Source organism: Meriones unguiculatus, chromosome 15 (assembly GCF_030254825.1).
Source record: "Meriones unguiculatus strain TT.TT164.6M chromosome 15, Bangor_MerUng_6.1, whole genome shotgun sequence".
Lineage (NCBI taxonomy): Eukaryota > Metazoa > Chordata > Mammalia > Rodentia > Muridae > Meriones > Meriones unguiculatus.
Genome location: NC_083362.1, coordinates 39,691,644 through 39,713,575, shown reverse-complemented (window position 1 = coordinate 39,713,575; position 21,932 = coordinate 39,691,644). Strand labels below are relative to the sequence as shown.

The 21,932-nt window shown below is 36.1% G+C and overlaps 1 protein-coding gene across 1 annotated transcript; it reads left to right on the top strand.

Annotated features, from left to right (window-relative positions):
• Window positions 1–15,909: 15,909 nt before the first annotated feature.
• LOC110565424 (small ribosomal subunit protein uS8-like) lies at window positions 15,910–16,378 on the top strand. The gene has a single exon (XM_060368354.1). The coding sequence runs from the start codon at window positions 15,939–15,941 to the stop codon at window positions 16,329–16,331; it is 393 nt and encodes a 130-aa protein (XP_060224337.1). The 5' UTR covers window positions 15,910–15,938; the 3' UTR covers window positions 16,332–16,378.
• Window positions 16,379–21,932: the final 5,554 nt, after the last annotated feature.

The following is a 21,932-nucleotide window of genomic DNA, read 5'->3' as shown; positions in this document are numbered from 1 at the left end:
ATTGACACATGTGGATGACTTCAAAATAAGATACAATATGATAAGACTATATATTTAAAATACAAATATAGCACAGTTCAGGTAGGGGAAATAGGCAGAAGAGTATATAAGACTCAATGAATTGTTTTCCAAAGCATTCTTTAACAATAATTATAATCAAAATGATTATGATTTTTAGAAATTTTACAGATGTCTGCTTGTACAATTTTACTTGTTGCTAAAATTTTGAACTGTTTTATTTTCTACATATGGGTTTAACTGTGTAAAAGATTTAAATATCCTGATATCCATACTTTATTAATTGTCCTGTCCGTTACTCTCAAGACTTGGCTCCAGTCCAGACTCTAAGTCCAGATGTCTGCACAGCAGGTAGTCTACATGACCCAGTTTGGGTCTGATGTGGCACCAGCTGTTAAAATATTTTGACAACCACCCCTGTGTATGCCTACATTTCCATACAAAATGTCGTATGCATATATCTTAATATAAAACCATAAAACTCTAGCAATTCCCTGGTACTCTTTTCTTAGAATTTTCACTATGACCATTATTTAATCTAATCCAGAATATCAATTGCCTTTTCCTTCCCATTTAAGAATATGTGACTTTCTTCATTCCTTCCTTGGTATGTAACCAAAATATTTACAACTCTGTTGCCATATTTTGAGCTTCTTTGTTTTTTCCTCGTTTGTTATTTTTCTTAAACCTAAAATGTCAGTATTTCCATTGCAAACACACTCGTATGGTGTCATTCTCAGAATCCTTCTTGCCTCCTTGCCCTATTTTGTGGGAATGCAGCTCCCAGAGCAGGAAGTGGAATGCTGGATAGCACAGCAGACAGGATTCATGCTCCCTGTGTGCATGCTGTCTACACTGACAATAGCTGTGTGCATGCTGTCTACACTGACAATAGCTGAACAATACTGTTTATTTGAGACCATCTTATATTCCATGGTGCCCAAGCTGCCCAGGATCTTAATGTCCTTCAAACTAGATAAGATATTAGCCTGTGAGCCTCCTGGCATGTAGACCAAAAAGCTGTCAGTACCTTTAGCCTTTTGTCACCTACTTTCTTGATTTCACTATATTTGGGAGTCAGTCCTTAATGTATTTCAAATTTTACACAGGTGATTATCCAGTGTCCACATTTGATCATTTCTTGTGTTAGCTGATGCGCTCTGTCTGTCTACTCCTCAAACTGTTCTTTGTACAGCTAACTTCACTCAGTATGTACAGCCAAGAATCCTTAGGTGAGCATTAAGGATTGACCTTCAAAAGTTAAAAAAACAACAACAACAACAACAAAGAACCCTTTATTTTGCAACGTTGCTTAATTTGGATTTTTTTTCTTCCTTTTAAATTTCTTAGTAGACAATATGTGCTGAGGCAGAAATTACAGAGAAGGGCGACTTCATAAACTCTTGGCTTTGTTATTTTTCTCTTTATTCTTCCTGAACTTCCCAACATCACCACCACACACCCTTCCCATTCTCCTCAATTACTGCGAAAAATTAATGCTGAATAGGAGAACACTGGTGTGTGGGCATCCAGTGGAGCATGAGCAAACTACCCTAAGGTACACCCCTAATAAAAACTGATCCCCACATTAGTCATCAATTATCAATAGCTTCTTATATGTGAGTAGGGACTTGGAGCCTCTTTCCTCTTAGTGCTGACTGGATTTACATTACATAGGTCTGGGGGAAAAAGCCAACTGCTGTGAGTTTATGGGTGAATGGCCCTGAAATATCAGAAGGCACTATTTCACAACAGTCCTTACCAACATGTAGCACTTAAAATATTTTTGTCCTCTCCTCCGCAATGTTCCTAATCCTTGGAGATGGTGGAAACCAAAATTGGCCCTAAATGATATTTTAATTTTATTGTGTTTATTTACCACTTCAGTCTCACAGAAATCTAGGTATCTATTCATGTCTGTGTACAGAAACACATTTTACAGGACCAGCTTGAAGTTATTTAATAATACCTGCATTCATAAGAAGCATCACTTCCAAAAGTTGACAAATTTAACAGGTCTATGTGAAACTTCCCAGACAAAACAAGGAGGCTTCAGGGAAAAATGCGAAGTCAAAAGTAGGTAGTTAGCTTTGATTCAGGCACACATTGTTTCTGTCAAATTGTCTACTCCAAGTCATTTGTTTTTATCTCCTCTCCTCTTTCAGAATTGTTCTCTATTCTCATGATTCTTCATATTTTGGCTATTTGGGATGTATCTTTAAAATTATTATTCTTAGCTTCACTTCAATATAAATATAAAACTTGAGTACATTTAAGTGACTGAAATTTATGTTTCCTAGTAGAAATTATAAACATGTTACACTCCACTGATGGAGTCTCCATAGATTAGGTGTGAACCACCAGCCCAACAGTAACCCAAAGGAGCAATGTCAGCAAGTACAAATATGCCTGTAATTCAGTTTTAGTTAGTGAAACCGACATAAGGAATATGGACATGAGCAGAGAATAAATACAGAAGATGTCTACTCCACATTTACTTATGTATGCATTTCAGTTCTCACTCCACGGATCTGATATTCAGTGTTAATTCCTGTTAAAACCTGGCATACTTTACTGTATTCTTAAGTTTTCTTTGAAACATTCTTATTGATGTAATTCGTATACCACCCATTTTATACATTTAATGTGTCTGAGTCAATGTATTTCATTATGGTTTTATAACTATAAAACCATAAATGCAATCTAAAGTTGAATATATATGTGCCCACTGAAAGAATTTAAAACCAAATACTGGCAGTTCATCAGGAAACTTAAACCTGTACCTAGCATGAGTTTTCAAGTTTCATTTATACTATATTTAGTTATAGTTCACTTTTCATTGTAACAGTCAGTAAAATAATAAATCTTTAAAATTATTAATAAATTAATGTAATATAAGTTACATAAAATATAGAATCTGAACTTTAATTAGGAAATAAGAAAAAACTTATGAACTTTTTTATTTAACTTCTTTAATTAGCAATTAACGTAAATTGCAATATGTGGTTTTCCCTATTATTGGCTTGCAGTTTTAAATATTTGAATATTAGTTAAGTTTATCTTCAATTATTTCATGCATATATATAATTCCTTATATTTACTCTTTCTCTTTTCAGCCTATCTTATCTTTGTTCTGTACTTAAAACTGTGCATTATTTTTCTTTCTCTTCTACATTTTCACCAGGCATTAGAATGAATGGAATAAATGTCTTATTCAGGACTGAGCAGAACTATTACTTCTGAGAAACTTGAGCCGCCACAGACCCTGCAATCACAACCAGTCATGAAATCAAAGAGCTTCCATTATTAAGAAAAAGAGTGATAATTTGTCCATGAGTGCAAACATAAATATTTAGAGGAATGTTTTGCACTCAGAATTAGTTCCCTTCTAGGACTTGTAGTCTTGCTAACCATAAGTGTGAGTTTTCTCCAGGAAAGCAAATCTCAATTCCAATCACACAGTGGTTGGCAACACAACCATCTTGCCACTATTGTTCAAGTTAAAGGTTGTCTGGGAACCCCTGGAGTACTCTATGTTAAATTTTACAGATAAGCCAATTCTTGTGTAGATCCAGAGGAAGCAATTGTTGCTGTGCCTGCTCCTGATTGTAATTGAAGGAACTCGCATTGAATGTGACATTTTCTATCATTTTATAATATTTACTGGCTCTTGCCTTATTTTTCTTCCCCTTCTATACTGAGCATAGAAAATGGCAAATACTGTAGATCTGAGTGTGGTGAACGGAACTTCAGTATCAAAGGCTTTGAATAGCTCTGCTCTACGGGCATTGCTGCCTGCTTTGTACACTTCTCCCTTGAGCTGCTGTTTCTAGTCTCTGGATGCAGCTATTCTTGGAAGATGTTTCTCAGCTCTGGGATCACCCAACACCTTATGCTCCCCTCTGCAACCCAGTCTTCATTTCACAGTTTCACTAAATGGCTGCTCAGGGCAGTTCACAGAGAGCCCAACCATGGGACACATTGATTGGCCTTAGCCACTATCTGAAACAGCATGAAAAGGATCCATGATTCTTTCAGTCTTGCATCTTTCTTGTCTCTTAGCTCAGTACCATGTACACTACCAAGTTCGGATTCCAGATCCCAAGAATGCAACTTTCTACCTTTGGCTTCAGTTGCAGGAGCTTCAGAAGTGAGTGGAAAAATGATCTTATGTAGTTTACATTTAGGAGCATGCAACCACTTATGTTCTATTACAGAATCCAAAGTCTCAGCTGGGTAGAATATTGCTCTCAGAACTTATTTCATATGTTTCTTTGTAGGACTAGTGGCTTATTGTTAGTGGGAATAATCTCTATAACAACTTTATAAATAATGAGTTGACTGCAATTCAGCTTCCTAGGCTCTTTTCTCTCTAAAAATAGCATGCTTTTCATTTCTCTCTTTTCCATTTGTTGTACCTTTCATTGTAAACTTGCATAAAAGTAATTATCAATAACCATACCATTGTTTCAATGTTGTGCTGTGTAACACCAAAGAAATAAGTCTTTTTAATTCAGTCTTATGCAAATTCTTAGAACATAGAGAGAATACAGGTGTATACCAGATTGATAGATTATCCATACTTGCTACCATTACTTTGATCCCTTCTGAAATCTCTTGAGGAGAGCCTCAATTATTGCATCATTCTCTTTGTTACTGTCTACCAGACTGCCATGAGAAAAGCCTGTTATCTAGTCTAATTCTCAAAAGTTATCCACATACCTCCAAAAAGCAACACTATTGTTCTCTGTCCAGTGGCAGTCTAGGACGCAGCTGTCAGCCTCTGGACAAAGAAAAGGGGACCCCAAGATCAGAGGTTTTGTTTCTCCCAGGAACTGCTAGGGTGCTTTAGGGTGAGGTCTATGCACTAGGCAAGGCTCCTGGTCTCACCAGAGAAAGGTGGAAATGAGTTTTCCACTGCGTGTCACAGTTAGCTCTTTTAAATGAGATTGTCGGTATCAGAAGATACTGAAGTGTTACAGCCCTTTGGATAAGCTATTGTAAAACCTGTGCCTGGTCAGTTTGCAGCCAAAACACAGACCTAGCAAGGCTCAGTCCCAGTGGTCCAGAAGGCATATCCTGTGAGGTGCAGGGGTTCTGTACCTGAGCTGGACCCCTACACCTCACCGGAGGTCAACAAAAGCAGGCTCTAGCCAGCCTGGCTGACAGCCAAGCCCCTGGAGTTCAACAGTGAATCTACAGAGAGAAGTGAAGTCCTTCCTTCCCCAGAATAAACAAGAAATCTCATGTGATGATGGCAGAGAAGTAGAGTGAGAGAGCACAAAAGAAATTCAGTTTGTGAATCAAGGATTTATAAACTTGGGCAGTGCGAGGGTTTCCAAGGATGTTTGATGTGATGGGGCTAGAGGTGTTATGGATACTTGATTTACATGCAGTGGTACAGTACCTCATATATGTGCGGTAGCATGGGCCTCTTAGGAGAACACAGTACTTAATTATCCTATGGATGGGGAAAATCTCCAGATACAATTGAAAATCATTTACTGAAATCTAAGATCTCCTTGGCATAGGGTAAAACACTTTCAGGAATCCCCAGATGCTTGCTGAGCAGGGTTTTATCAGGAAAGGGTTGGCCTGTAATCTTCCCCCCCCCCTGGGAGGGGGAAGGGAGAGGGCTATGCTATGTTCTTTATAGGATCTGGGGTTCCCCAGATCAGGTGAAGCAAGAACCCCACTGAGAAAGGGAGTCTACCATTGTAGACATAAACATCAGACTTCAACCTTACCAGCAGAGTCCCAAACAACACAGTCAGGTTCTTCACAGAAACAATCCCATTTTCCCGCTATTTTTTTTTTCTCTACCTACTTTTCTGTTGTTGTCAAAAACTGACCTTCGAAAAGCAACTTAAAAAAGAAAAAAATGTATTTTAACTTTTGGTTCTAGTGTGAATGAGTCTATCATGACTGGAGAAGATATAACAACAGCAAGAAAAACAAAGGCAGCAGGAAGAGAGAGCTTGTTGACAGCATTTTCATTCATGAGCTTCTTGTAGAAAGGCATGACAAGTAATGGTGCAAGGCCATAAATCCTCAGGGACCTCCCCCAGTGATAGACATCCTCTGAGAGGCTCCTCCACATCATCCCCTATGTAATATTACCAACTGGAAATCAAGTGTTAAATTTAAGTATATGAGTCTACAGGGAACATTTCTCAACCTACCCCCCCTCCAAAAAAAAAAAAAAAACCTTTAATTTTCTTCCTGTTTGAGATGTTACATCCAGTGCTTTGGTTAATATTGTTTACTGAACTAAGCATTCAATAAGTGCTACAAGAAATTGCCATCTTTCTGATTAATAGATGAATAATGGTTTTACTATTCTGACTTCTAATGCATCTCACTTTAACAGACTTGGTCAGTCGTAGTTGATGTGTTGTGTGCTCTTTTATTTAATATCAAATGCAAATGAAATAAAGAAGTTACAGCATAAAAATCAGTTCTTAGCTTCAAGGCAGATTTCTCTCACCTTTGAAAATGTTATCGTATTTAAAGAGAGAAATGAGATTTAGTACTTTGAAGTTGCATTTTTTTCTTGACTCTGAGAATACTGTCTTTAAGATGACTTAGTGCTGACAGATCAAACAGCACAATTGAAATATGACTTTATTCTTTTATGGATAACTTTAGATGTAAAGGACAAAACTTAGAAAAGGAAAAAAATCAGAATTTAGAGCTTTGAATTTATAAGAATATAAATTCTACTTTCATTACTCTACTTTCATATATTGATGTATAATATCTGGTTTGAGTTCTGTTGCTTTTCATGTATGATAAATGACCTTCATGGAGGTACCTCTGGTCTTATTTATCTTCATTTTATTCTATTAGCTTCCACTTGTCATTTAATTCTCCAAGGTAAAGAAAATACATATTATTATAGTATATAAAAATACACCTCATCTCTTCCTCAGGTGATTGTCATGGTGGAAAAAGAGTACCTGCTCTAGCAGGAGATTCATCAGGACTGCACAGACCAGAAGTGCATTGATATCACCACCAGCAACATTACAAAAATCTCACATTTTCTTAACACATTTGATATGTCACAGCAAAAACTGAGGCACTGACTGACTTTTATGAAAAAAATAGAGTACATTGTGGTACAGGTAAGAAAAGGTGAAATGATCACTTAGGACAACCCCATATTGTTTCTGGAAAGTTGCTATACAGAATATAACCGTGTGTAAAAGGCCCAGGAAAGTGATGTTCCTTCTTTTTTGTTTTGTTTTGTTTTGTTTTATTTTGTCAAAATTGCATTTGTATTGCATGCTATTGGCAGTGCAATTAGTTACACCCCAGATCTTGATAGTAGGACCCTATTGCTGAATACAACACAAACCTGAGTCATGAAAATGGAGAAATCTAACTTGTATTCAACTGGAAATTCATCCCTAATAACTAGAACTCATAGTAATGGAAGGTGATATTCACACAACTGGAGGGAAAATGTAGTGATAAATCTCATCCTGCTGTGAACCTGGATAGCAGCAAACACAACATGCCTGAAAGATAAGCACATGGGTCCAAAACTGGCACAGATGCTGTGGGAGTAACAGTTCACTATTTAATAGAATTAAGGCTCATTCCAAAAGATGGAATACATGGTGGACACTGTCACGACTAAATACTTTAGGGTAGATAGCAGGAATTAATCTATTGTTCAGTTAAATCAACAGCGACAAAATGCCTCCTAATTATTATTGTTATGCTGATAGTTGAGTATATCACTCAACCAGAATAAGAGAAGCTTCTTCTTACAATAACTATCAACAAAGAAACGCATACCTAGTCAACATGCACAGAATAAGAGACATCAGAATACTAAGCCCTATGTGGGATGTATAGAGTATGTCCCTCCTGTCAAGACTTAGGAATCTATCAAGAAGTGGGTATGGGAAGACTAAACTAATGGGGATTGTAACATAATCTCCAGGACATGTTCAAGCAAGACAGATTTCTAACATGAAGGAGAATGAGTGAGCATGGATGGACACAGACATGTGTGTATGTGTATGTTTGTGCGAGTATGCATGTACGTGTGTGCGTGTGTGCGGTTTGTGAAATAGAAAGACAGATACAGGGAGATAAATATAGGTGGATGGGTAGGCAAGGTAGATCTCATATTTTTAGGCAGAGGAACCAATGTAAGCAAATGCATTGCATTAAATTCTCAGGAAATAATAAATATTTTAAAGTGGGTATTTAAAAGGTTATCCTTTTCTCTCCTTGTTCACCTAGAGTACAATGTGGTATGGAGAAATCCAGGAGTCCCCTTGGATACAGTATTGAGCTTTTTCCCTTTTCAGTGACACTTTATGGAACTACCTGCCAATGTATAAGAGGTTTTCAAAGCCAAAAGTTTAGGAGTCGATTAGGATCCCATATTCTTTCTTTGTCTCTCAGCCTTTCCTGCAGCTCCCATCACCTCTGAAAGGACTGTGCCAGCAGTCTGTCTTTTCTTCATCTATAGATGGGTAGTTTCGTGTGAGACAGTCTTGCCCTTGCAATGTGGCCACCAGGTAAAGTTACAAAGTCAGAAATTTCTTATTTGGCCAACATGAATGCCTCACCCCTAGGTTGTTGAAGACACATTTTCAGTTTAATTTCTGTAACTTGATTTATCCGTTCCTCTCATATTTCTCTAAAAAAAAAATCTTCAATTTAAATAATGCAAAACATCTGGCTCCTTCAACAAATTACATAGAAACCAATATAACATAAAGCAATATAGTATTTTCTAAGAATTGTGTTGTATAACAATATTCTCTAATTTAAACTTTCTCATCTGTAACACTGAAGAAAGGGAGGTTCCAACTTGAAGCATTCTCTCATGAAGAGGGTATCTTATTTTTAGGAACTAAACAGCTCACAAATCTTAGGAAATCCCTTATACTTACAAGATTTATACAGTCCTTGACTGTCTATGGTTATATAAAAAGATGGAGACTCTCTGAACCATTGAATTGTTTACAACTCATGCAGAGAACTCCAGAGATACAGGTTTAATAATCGTGACCCATGCTGTGGTAGGTTTTTTGGTAATGAAGCTGCCTTTTTTAGGTCACCACTTTTTTTGTTTTTTAGTAAATCCTGATGCACACTCTTGTATGCAGTTGTAAGAAGCTCATTAGCTCACCGAGTTGGACATTGGAAGAGTCTTTTCTTTGGCCGGTCATTGGTGCCTCTGTAGACTGACGATATACCTTCATTTCTCTCAGTCTGAGAGTTGAATATGAGGAGCACAGAGAATTTTTAAGGGTGAGAACAATTCAAATAACACAATATCACTCAATATATTTTCTTGTGTATTTCTCCAGATCCATGATATGCAGAATACAAAGAAAGAACATCCCTGTAACTATGAGCTTATGATGATTTGATGTGTCAATGTATGTACATTGATTACATAACACTCACACTCCTATGCTGCTTATAAGACAAATCTTATGTTGTTAAAATGGCTGTTGGCTCTTTTTCTTCTTTCTCTTCTTTTTCTGTGAAACTAAACTTAAAAATTAAAAAATAATATGTAAATTTTTCTTATGTACTGATATAGACTAAAATATATTCATTTATTTTTCCTAAAACAACATCATAATGGAAGATGCATTAATTTCAAGAGTAGGTGTTTTGTCTTTTCATTCTAAGATTAAAATTTATCTTGAACATATATAATATGTTAAATTAATTTGAAAATGTTTATGTGTTTATGTGTTGCTATTTGTATTTCAACTGTAACAAAAAGTGAACTATTTATTTTATTTTCTCTTGAGCAGTTACGATTTCATAAAAAAAGTATATTTCCGTGGAAGAGTACTGTAACAAGTGGAACTTATCAATAATGTTTTGAATATGCTTACATTAAGAGATATAGAGTAAATTTGTTCAAACTAACCATGAATATTTGATGTCATAACATAATTGCAGAATTTTAAATAGTCATCCAAATCATCTGTGGCATAAAAAATATTTACTTTGTCACTTATTTGCTCATTTTATATTATGTAAATTATGGCTGGGTGAAATGGATCAGCAGTTAAAAGCTCTTATTTCAAAAAAAAGATACAAATTAATGATTCTTTACTAATTGCAATGTTTGATTTGGGCTTCTTTGGTAGTAGCTGTATTTTAATAGAATAAAAATCAGTAAAATGGAACCATTTGTGTTGAAATATTACATAAAACTGTTACATTTATTTTAGTTTTTTTAATATTTATTTATTTATACAGTATTCTGCATGCATGTGTCCCAGCACCAGGCCAGAACAGGGCACCAGATCTTCCCATAGATGACTGTGAGCCATCATGTGGTTACTCAAACTCAGAACCTTTGGTAGAACAGGCAGTGCTCTTAACCTGAGTCAGCACTCCAGCTTATTCTTAAAAGATCAGGATTAATTCTTCAGGTCTATCCTCATAGGATTCTATCATCATGGATATACGAACAACATGATAAACAAAGGACTTTACTGGATTCCTAAAAGTCAGGAGACCTATAAAGCATTGCTCTTCTTCAAAATATGTAGCATAAACAATTCTTATGTCTTCTTTCGATCAACCATTGACAAAGGAAATCTTAGAAATTTTATTTTTGGCTGTTTGTCCATTCCCCAGGTATGCATCTGTGGTCACTTCGCAATTTGAATTCTTACAAGATAAGATTGTCATATTTCCTGGTGAAATTCTAAAGTTTATATAGGTTTCATCATTTCTCCTCTTTATAAAACATACAATATATGAGAAGACTTCCCTGGGAAAGGCAGTAGCCAACAAACCCCGTGGCGGCCTGGGTTAATCCCCAGGCTAGAACAGAATCAATTCCAACCTTGTTTTATCATTGAATATATTTTTTTCTGTTCTTTTCTTTTCCTTTTTCCCTTCCTTCCTTCCTTCCTTCCTTCCTTCCTTCCTTCCTTCCTTCCTTCCTTCTTTCTCTCTCTCTCTCTCTCTCTCTCTCTCTCTCTCTCTTTCTTTCTTTCTTTCTTTCTTTTTTTTGAGACAGCATTTCTCTTTGTAGTCTTGACTGTCCTGGACTTGCTTTGAAGAACTAGATAGTCTTTGAAATAAAAGAAATCCACCTTCCTCCGCATGTCTGAGTTCTGGAATTAGAGATGACCACTATCACCCCAGGCTGGAATATCTTTCTTTCTCCATCTAATGTGATTGAACGTTTTGCTGGGTATAATAATCTAGGCTAGGACCTTTATACCTTAGAGTATTTATTACATCTCCCAGGCCCTCTAGCTTTTAGAGTGTCCATTCAAAATAGGGTGCTGTTTTAATAGGTTTGCCTTTATATATGATGTTTATTTAGTCCTATTCCCTTAAAAAATTTTATATTTTTTCTCTATTCTGTGTGATTAATATTTTGATTAATATGTGACATGGATAATTTCTTTTTGGATCTACAGTATTTGGTGATTTCTATGTTTCTTGTACACTGTCTCAGATTTACTGAATGGTTTGTGCTAGGAGTTTTTAGATTTATTATTTTCATTGACTAAGTTATCCATTCCTTCTCTTTTTAATTTTTTGTTATTTACTACAATATATTCAATATGTATCCCAGCTGTAGCCCCCTCCCTCTTCTCCTCCCACACCCCTTCCCCAGTACAGTGACATGGGAGGTCCTCTTCCCTTTCCATCTGACCCTAGCCTATCAGGTCTCATCAGGACTGGCTGCATTGTCTTCCTCTGTGGCCTCGTAATGTTGGACCCTCCTGTCAGGGGGAGATGATCAAAGAGCCAGCCACTGAGTTCATGTCACAGAAAGCCCCTGTTCCCATTGCTAGGGAACCCACCTGGAGACTGAGCTGCCATGGCTACATCTGTGCAGGGGTTCTAGGTTATGTCTATGCATGGTCCTTGTTTATAGTCTCAGTCTCAGAAAAGACTCTTGTGTGGAGATTTTTTGATTCTGTTGCTCTCCTTGTGGAGGTCCAGTCCGTTCTAGAACTTTCTATTTCCCCCTTCTTTCATAAGATTTCCTGCACTTTGCCCAAAGTTTGGCTATGAGTCTAAGCATATGCTTTAATACCCTGCTGGGTAGAGAATTTCAGAGAGACCCTCTGTCAGTAGGCTCCTGTCTTGTTCCTTGTTTTCAACTTCTGATATCTAGTCCATTTGCTTTTCTGGGTGAGGATTGAGCATCTTACCCAGGGACTTCCTTTTTGCTTAGCTTCCTTAGGTGTAGAGATTTTAATATGATTATCCTGTATAATATGTCTAATATCTACTTATAAGTGAGTATATACCATGTGTGTCTTTCTACTTTTTGGATACCTTGCTCAGGATGATCTTTTCTTGTTTCTAATATTTGCCTGCAAATTTCATGATTTCCTTGTTTTTAATTGCTAAGTAGCATTCTATTGTGTGAATATATCACAATTTTTGTATACATTTCTCAATTGAAGGACATCTGGGTTGTTTCCAGATTCTGGTTATTACAAATAAAGCTGCTAGGAACATGGGCAGGCTCTAATAAAAACAATCAATAAATGGGACCTCATGAAACTGAAAAGCTTCTATAAAGCAAAGGATACCGTCACCAGAACAGAACAACAGCTTACAGACTGGGAAAGGGTCTTCACCAAACCTATATCTGAAAGAGGGTTAATATCCATAATATATAAAGAACTCAAGAAGTTAAACAGCAACAAATCAAGTAATCCAATTTAAAAAAATGGGGTACAGAGCTAAACAGAGAATTCTCAATAGAGGAATAGCAAATGGCAGAGAAATTCTTAAAGAAATGCTCAACATCCTTAGTCATAAGGGAACTGCAAATCAAAACAACCCTGAGTTTTCTCCTTACACCCATCAGAATGGCTAAGATCGAAAATTCAAGTGACAACACATGCTGGAAATGTGGAGAAAGGTTAACCATCCTCCATTTCTGGTGGAAATATAAACTTGTACAACCACTTTGGAAATCAATCTGGTGCTTGCTCATACAATTGGGAATAGCGCTTCCTCAAGATCCAGATAGACCACTCCTAGGCATATATCCATATATGCTCAAGTATATATACAAGGATATTTGCTCAACTATTCTTTTTTTTTCTTTTCTCCATGACAGATTCTCTAGACCATTTCTTGTACCATGTTGGTAAAAATTCAAATTCCTAAATTTTATCTTTCCAATTTTCCCTCAGTCTGGGTTTTCTTTACCATTTGTTTTTCTGTTTTTAAGTAATAAATTGCTTTCTTCAGTTCGTTCTACTGTTAATTATCTCATAGATTACTTTAAGGAAGTTATTTCCTCTTTAATGACCTATGACATATTCAGAAAGGCTAATTTGAAGTCCTTGTCTTGTGCTTCAGCATGTTGCATTTGTTAGAACCTGCTGTAGCAGCATTTCTGGGATTTAGTGGAGATTCATTATCATGAATTTAATTGCATTTTTTATGCTGACATCTAGAACTCTGGTTTTATAATGATTTTGATTTTATGTTCTGATATCTGGTATCATCTTAGTTGGGTGGGCATTCCTTTCTCTTGCCCTTCTGGTTCTTAAGACAGCGTAGTATCTATAGAATGCCTACTAGGGAAAGCTTCTTAGATCTCTCCGGGGTTTGCCACTGGGGTTCACTTGAGAATGTGTTGTATTGGGAGCGGACACAGAAAGCTTGGATATTGACTAGCTAGAAGGAACAGAGGATCAGAGGGCTCCACAGGAAGGAGGAAAAAGTGAAGTGCCAACATGAATGGAGGGAGAGAAGGAAGAGAAACCATTGGCAATAGTCTGCTCAATATTAGACTTGGAAATAGGAGGGGAGAACAAAATGTAAAGCTCTAAAGACCATTTTACTGCTTCTCTGGCCTAACTGCCTCAGGTGTTAATGTTGCTCTCAAGTTTCCAGGAAGTGCCTGTAGAACTTGATGGCTGACTCCCTGGGCTCCACTAGTTGTTTGGCTCTGGGTCTCTGCATTTGTTTCCATCAGCTGCTCAATTCAGGCTCTCAGAATTCAAGTTATGCTAGGTTCCTGTCTGCAAGCATAACAGAGTATCATTGACAGTGTCAGGAGTTGGCTATCTTCTATGTGGTGTGTCTCAAGTTAGGCCACTCATTCCTTACTCTCTGATCCATCTTTATCCCTGAACTTCTTGTTGGCAGGGCAAATTTTGGGTTCCAAGTTTTATGTGTGGGTTGGTGTCTCCCCCCCTGCACTGGAAGTCCCACCTCACCATAGGAGGTCCTAACTTCTGGCTCTATATACATCTGTGTTAGAAAATCTGAGCTCAGGGGTCTTTTCTGAGACTGATTCTCCAACCAAGGACCATGAATGGAGATAACCTAGAACCCCTATACATATGTAGCCCATGGTAGAACTAAGGGTACGTTTGGGGAAGAGTTAACACAAGAGTTAGAATTGGGGGAGCTGGAACGGTCAAGGACACCACAAGAAGACCTATATAGCCAACTAACTTGGGCCCAAGAGGTTTCATAGAGACTGGACCATCAACTGAAGAACATGCAGGAACTAGTTCTAAGATCCCAACACATATGAAGGTTATGGGCTGCTTGGTTCTCAAATCGGCCCTTAACAATTGGAGCTAGAGTTTTCTCTAACTTAAACTCAATTGCCTCCCTCTGGATACAGTTTCCCTTGCAAGCTGCCTTGTCTTGTCTCAGTGAAAGAGATGGCACTTAGTCCTGACGTGACTTGATGTGCCAGGGTGAGTTGGTACCCGGGGGTGAGGGGCGGGGGTTAGGATAAGAGGGGTGTGGTGGAAGTGGTTGGGAGGCTGGGACTGAGAGGAGATAAGGCAATGGGGTTGCAGAACATAGAAATAAATTAATGTAAATGATGTAAAATGAACAAATAAATTAATCAATGAAAAAAAATGATTGCCTACGTGCTTACATGGCTGGCTGGCTTGTTAGGTTTTTGGAGAGTGTCTGTGGAAGTTGATGTCTGAGACAGAGGAATCGGATGCTAAAGTAGGCTGTAAAAGAAGGCAAATAGATACTTCAAAAAGTATTCAGCATTTTTTAGCCATCAGGGACAGACCAAATAAAATTGCTTTGAGATAATAAAATTGCTATTGAGATAATAGCATCAGCAACAAGGACAACTAATGAAGATGGTGGAGGGATTGGAGGAGCCTTTATTTACAGATAGAATCAGTCTGGAAAAATAACACTTTTAAATATTTATGTAAGCTCTATATAGCAGACTTTTCTTATTTTCCAGAAGAAAAATGAATACAATTATAAATTGTTTGCCAGCCATGATATGTTAGGTAGCTCTATTAGCAGGAAAGCATAAAGTTTTTGTTTTAATACTTAAGTAAATTACAGGCTGAGGAGAGTTAGCAAAATTGTTTCATTAAAGAAGAATATGTGATTTTTCCAGGTATTGTAGTAGGAAAAAAATTGGTGGAAAAGAATTTTTTCCTTCCTAGCTGAGCTATTGTTCTGTCCAAATCTTCCAAGGTTACATTAACCTACAACTGTCAAAAGTGTTGTTATTAAGGCTTAAATAGGCTTAAGTGAGTTACTTTCTTAGAAAAGACACTCTCTCGAAAATCAGAGTATTCAGAAATTGTATTTTCTACTTTTTATTTGCAGAAAGTGAGGAAGTAAAATAAAATACATATAAAATTACAAAATGTTTTTCAGTAAAATATTAATACTGAACTAATCAATCTGGCTGTTCATTATTGAATAATTGTTCCTTAAAAATGCAAAAAGTATCTATTTTAAGATAGTACTCTAAAGATACGTGATGAATATAATAAGATAATTTATGAATGAATTTGAATTTCTGGACATAATTATACAAAATATAATATATCCTAAGAGAGCAAGCACTTGCATATACATGCTTACAAAATGAGAACAACTTCAAAATTCAAATGACGCTCTTTCCGCCATCTTTCCGCGCCGTCACCATGGTGCGCATGAATGTCCTGGCGGATGCTCTCAAGAGTATCAACAATGCTGAGAAGAGAGGCAAACGCCAGGTCCTCATCAGGCCATGCTCCAAAGTCATCGTTCGGTTCCTGACTGTGATGATGAAGCACGGTTACATTGGTGAATTTGAGATCATTGATGATCACAGAGCTGGGAAAATTGTTGTGAACCTCACAGGCAGGTTGAACAAGTGTGGAGTGATCAGCCCTAGATTTGATGTGCAACTCAAAGACCTAGAAAAATGGCAGAAAAATCTGCTCCCATCCCGTCAGTTTGGCTTCATTGTACTGATAACCTCAGCTGGCATCATGGACCATGAAGAAGCAAGACGAAAACACACAGAAGGGAAAATCCTGGGACTTTTTTTCTAGAGATGTAAAGCATAAATAAAAAGCCTCTGTGGACTATGAAAAAAAAATTCAAATGACAACTAATTTTAAGTGTGATGACTTTAAATATAATTTAGTAACTATTACATATGAAATACAGGATTCAAAAGTAAATTTTTCTTTGTTTACTATGTACCGTGTTATACTTTGTTGTAGCTTTATTTCTAAGAGTTTACAAAACCAGTAATATCATTTTACATAGTTTTCATGATCTGTGCTCTAAATATTTTAATAAGTTTAAATTTTCAATTTTCTGAAAATATTCATCTTATTGACTCTCACATATTCATTATTCTTTTTGAAAACTAAAACTTTCTTATACCACTCTATATTTTCAGTGTCATTCTTCAGTTTTTCTTCCTTGAGATTATTAAAAGTGTTTTCAAAATAAGAACATTTTAGCATGCACAAAGTTAACATTAAAACTAAGTTTTTCAATGTATTTGACTGTCACTGTTTAATATTTTGCAATAATGTATATTTATACAGAAAATGTACAGACTATATTTTCCATTTTATGTAGACTTCTTAATTGAACTTCTTACATAATATATCCCATCAAAATTAGATCAAGTACTTGTTTCTTGATTTTTTAATATTATAATTATTTCACATTATAATACAATTCTTATTTTTCCTCATTATTTTCTTCCACCAAGTCCTTCTTTGTCCCCCTTCTTCCTCTCTTTTAAAGTCATGGCTTCTTCTTTCATTGTAATATTTTATTTTCACTTCTCTTTCCAAAAATATATTGCAATATAGATAAAATATTCAGTAATTACACAAACAGTATGTGATGTAGTTTCCCACAAGTTAAGAATTATGTGTTTTTTGAGAATTATGCACTGAAGATAAGCTATTAAAGAAATAATTTAATCCTTGTTCATGGTTTTTATGACTAAGTTACTTGATATGAGAAAAATTACTTAATAAATGGAATCTTTAGAGAAGCCTAAAAGAAAGGACAGAGTGACCAGAAACTTTTTAACAAGTCATGTGTCTCACCTTGCTCACATGCAGAGCTGTTGATTTGACGCTGGATGTCTGCCATATTGTCTTTGACAGCCTCAAGAACAAATATGAAAGTATTTCTGGAGGATAAGAATGTATAAATGCACAAATGACACTGAGTGGCATTAGTCATTAAGATGTCAAAGAGAACAGCAGTGAAATTGGACCATGATTATTCTTCATTGCTTTGTTTGTTTTGTTATAACAGAAATAATCACTTGACATTTACTTGTTCATTTTGTATACAAGTGGTTGATATAGGCTTTAAAAGAGAGCCTCTAAGCCTCTCTTTCTGATTCCAGGAGGCAGAGTATATTCCTTTATTCTGACTTTCACAGCACTTGTAATCTCAAAAAATAACTAATTAAAAAAAATGTTAAAACAACCTAGAATCAGTGTACACATGTTGCCCATGGCAGCTCAGTCTCAAGTGGGTTCCCTAGAAATGGGACTGTCTCTGACATGAACTCAGTGGCTGGCTCTTTGATCACCTTGCCTTGAAGGGGGAGCAGCCTTACCAGGCCACAGAAGAAGACAGTGCAGCCAGTCCTGATGAGACCTGATATGCTAGGGTCAGATGGAAGGGGAGAAGGACCTCTCCTATTTGGGGAGGGGCATGGGAGAGAATGAGGGAGGAGGCTACAGCTGGGATACAAAGGGAATAATCTGCAATAAATAAATAAATAAATAGCAAAATAATTAAATAATTGATTAATTTAATAACTGTAATCATTAATTCAAACCATTGCTGATATTTTGGGTAAGATCAACTTTCAAATATGCCTGTGTTTAGTGTTTCTCTTGAAACATGCTCTTAGTTTGTGTCCCAGAATGTCCTCAAACTCACTATGTAGCTTATTCTGAACACTTGCGTAGGTTTCACAAGTGGTAGAATTACAGTTGTGAATCACCATATCCTACTAAGATTATCTTTTTTATTCAATTTACTTTTTATGATTTATTCTTTTTATGTCCCTACTGTAGCCCCCTCCCTTGTCGCCTCCCGGTCCTACCTTCCCTCTCTCTTTCCCCTTATTTCCTCCTTTATTTCTCAGAAAGGGGGAGCTCTCCTTTCCTATCATCTGACTCCAGCCTATCAAGTCTCATTAAGACTGCCTGAATGCACTTTTTCTGAGGCCTAGCAATGATCCCCTACCACTAGTGGGAAAAAAACAAAGATCAGGCAACCGAATCCATGTCAGATACAGCCCCAGCTCCTCTTACTAGGGAATCCACGTGGAGTTAGCTGCCTATCCATTACTTCTTAGCAGAGGGTCTAGGTCCTCTCCATCCATGGTCCTTCGTTGGTGCATCAGTCTCTGCAGGGCCTGATGGGACCAGATTTGTTGGCTTTGTTGGTTTTCTTATGGAACTCCTGTCTGCTCTGGATCCTTCTATTCCTCCACTCTTACCTATGACTCCCTGCACTCAGCCCACTTTGGCTGTGAGTCTAAACATCTACTTCGATCCTGTGCTGGGTGGAATCTTTCAAAGGACATCAATGGTAGGAACCCATCCTCTTCCCTCTCTTCAAACTATTCTGGTGTCTATTTTATTTGTTCTTCTGAATGACAATTAACAATTAACCTCCTTAGTTCCTACTTGTTGTATAGCTTTTTTATGTCTGTGGGTTGTAGTGTTCTTATTCTGTATTATATAGATGATATCAGCTTATAAGTGAGGATGCTTATAGGATGATCTTTCCTAGTTCCACCCATTTCACTGAAAATGATTTTCTTGTTTTTAATAGCTGAGTAAATGTACATTGTGTAAATGTACCACAGTTTCTGCATCCATTCTTCAGTAGAGGAATATCTAGGTTATTTCCAATTCTGGACTATGATGAATAAAATTCTATGAACAAAGTTGAGCAAATGTCTATGTTGTATGGTGGAACATCTTTCTGGCATATGCCCAGGAACGGTATAGTTGGGTCTTGAGATAGCACTATTCCCATTTTTTTTTCCTAAGAAAGTGTCAGACTGTTTTACAAAGTGATTGAACAAGTTTGTACTCCCACCAGCAATGGAGGAGGGTTCCCCTTTCTCTACATCCTTTCAGCATGTGCTGTCACTGAGTTTTTGATCTTAGTCATACTCATGGGTGTGAGATGGAATCTCAGAGTCATTTTGATTTGAATTTCCATGATGACTATGGATGTTGAACATTTCATTAAATGTTTCTCTGCCATTCAGTATTCCACTGTTGAGACTTCTCTGTTTAGATATGTACCCAATTTTTTAATTTGATTATTTTATTTGTTGGAATTTAATTTCTTGAGTTGTTTATATATTCTGGATGTAAGCCCTCTGTCAGATGTTGGGTTGGTGAAGATCTTTACCCAGTCTATACATTGTTGTTTTGTTCTGTTGACAGTGTCCTTTGCTTTACAGAAGCTTTTCAGTTTCATAAGGTCCCGTTCATTAACTGTTGATCTTTGAGCCTGAGATTTTGGTGTTCTTCTGTTTTGGAGATATCTCCTGTGCCAATGAGAGCAAGGCTTTTCCCCACTTTTCTAACAGATTTATTATGTCTGTTTTATGTTGAGGTCTTGTTTAGCACACTTTGATAAATATGGAGATTCGCATTTTCTACATGTTGACATCCAGTTAGACCAGCACCATTTGATGAAGACGCTATTTTTTTATTTTCCCAGTGTAATCTAAGATAATCCTCATATTTCCTTTTTACCTGTTCCAGTGCATTGTGGGTAGTCATTTAACTTTGTATTTACAGACCCCCAGAAAGAATCATAAAGTGCAAGTTTGGTGAAAAAGAGTATCTCAGATTCACTAAACCAGAAAGAATGCTTTATGAGAGACTTTCCTGCTATCGTTATTTAGAATTAAATACAATAGTTAAATCAACTGAGACCTTCCATTTCATATTAAGTAACTCTCTTTTGCATTTGTGACATTTGATGCCCAGCTAGTTCTCAGCAAAACTATTTTTTTAATCATCAGATGAATTAATGTTGCACTTTATTGTCAGTTAGAGTGAAACTTAGAGGAATGATGGGTGGATAGTCGTTAAGTCAAACAATAAAGAGCTGGCAAGACTCTTAATTATTGGTATGGTCTGAATATGGAATATCCCCAGAACTCAGATTTAATTATTTTACTTTTCAGTTGAAAAGTCTCCTTGTGGTATGCTAAAGACAGTAAAATGTTTCATAATCTCATATATCCCTACTTTTGTTATATATGTAGTTCTTACCATGAGTTTTATGATCTGGCAAAGTATTCCACAGTATTCACTGTCAGAGAACACATAATATTTGGTAGGCTTCTAATATAACATTAAAATACTTTGTAATATTTTGTACAAATAAACTATCTAGTGTAGGGTATAGTTAAAATATAAAAAATAATTCATTCAGACATAATAACTTTATTTAAGATGAACAATATTCTAACAAGTAATTTCCCATTAAAATGAGGAATCCCAATAAATTTATTATGTCATGCTCAGTTTGGAAAATAACATGTTTACATAGTTATATTCCTTCTTCTCTGTATGTTTATTTTCCTTTAGTCAATTTATATTTAATTGTAAAAGTGGATATGCCTGTAACCTCAAAAGCACCTTAAAAAAAAGAAACATTGGCATAAAGTTATAGACATGTATTTATTCCTAACAAAATCGTCTGATGAAACAACAATCTTATAGTCCTCATTTGTGTCAGATATAAATTGATCTTTAAATGTCACACAGCAATGCTAATTAACAAAGTAGCTAGGTCCACTATTTGTTTTGAAATACAGTGTTCAGTACAAGACATTTAGTGTCTGATCACCTCACAAAAAGGGTTTAGTTTCCTCTGATTTTGTTTGCTCTTCATTGATTAGTAGGTTAGAGAAGCAAAACTTTTTTTGTCACTTCTCTGGAAAATGTCTGGATAGCAACGGAGCATATCATAAACCAATTCTACCAAGAGAGATGCTCACAATTAAAGTCAGTATCAGGAATGAAGAAAGTACCCAGAGCAGGAACACAAATGAGATGATTGTAAGTGCTTGTTTTATATGAAAACTTCAGGTCTTTGAAACTGTGTCTAATAATATGAAGGTGAGAACGAGTCTGTTACTTTGAATAGATGTAAATATTTCTATTTCGTGTATAAAATGTATATAAATCTAAATAGTATTTTCCAAGAAAAAAAAATAGTCCTAAAAATTTAGTGGCAAATCAAGGTGAAGAGTATCCCAAGACAGAAGTTTTGCTAAATATAATTTGCATGTTAAATTGCCTGTGGCTAACTAACATTGATTCTATGGAACTTTTGATCTATCAGCTATTCCTAATGTTCTCCAACTGATATTTAATGTTATTGTTATTTATGAAGCTGGCCTAACAGTCTATAAGGAATTTTATAAATATACTTTACGTAATTTCTATACAAACTTGAAAGTATATGTATATTTTCCAAATTTTTTTCTCTGAATATTTAATACCTCTGAGATAAGTTAATATAGAATTAGAATATATGTATAAGGTAGCTTACTGAAAGTGACAGCTACTTATGTTAAGAAAAATTAATAAAATATTCTAGATTAATTCAATGTGATCTAG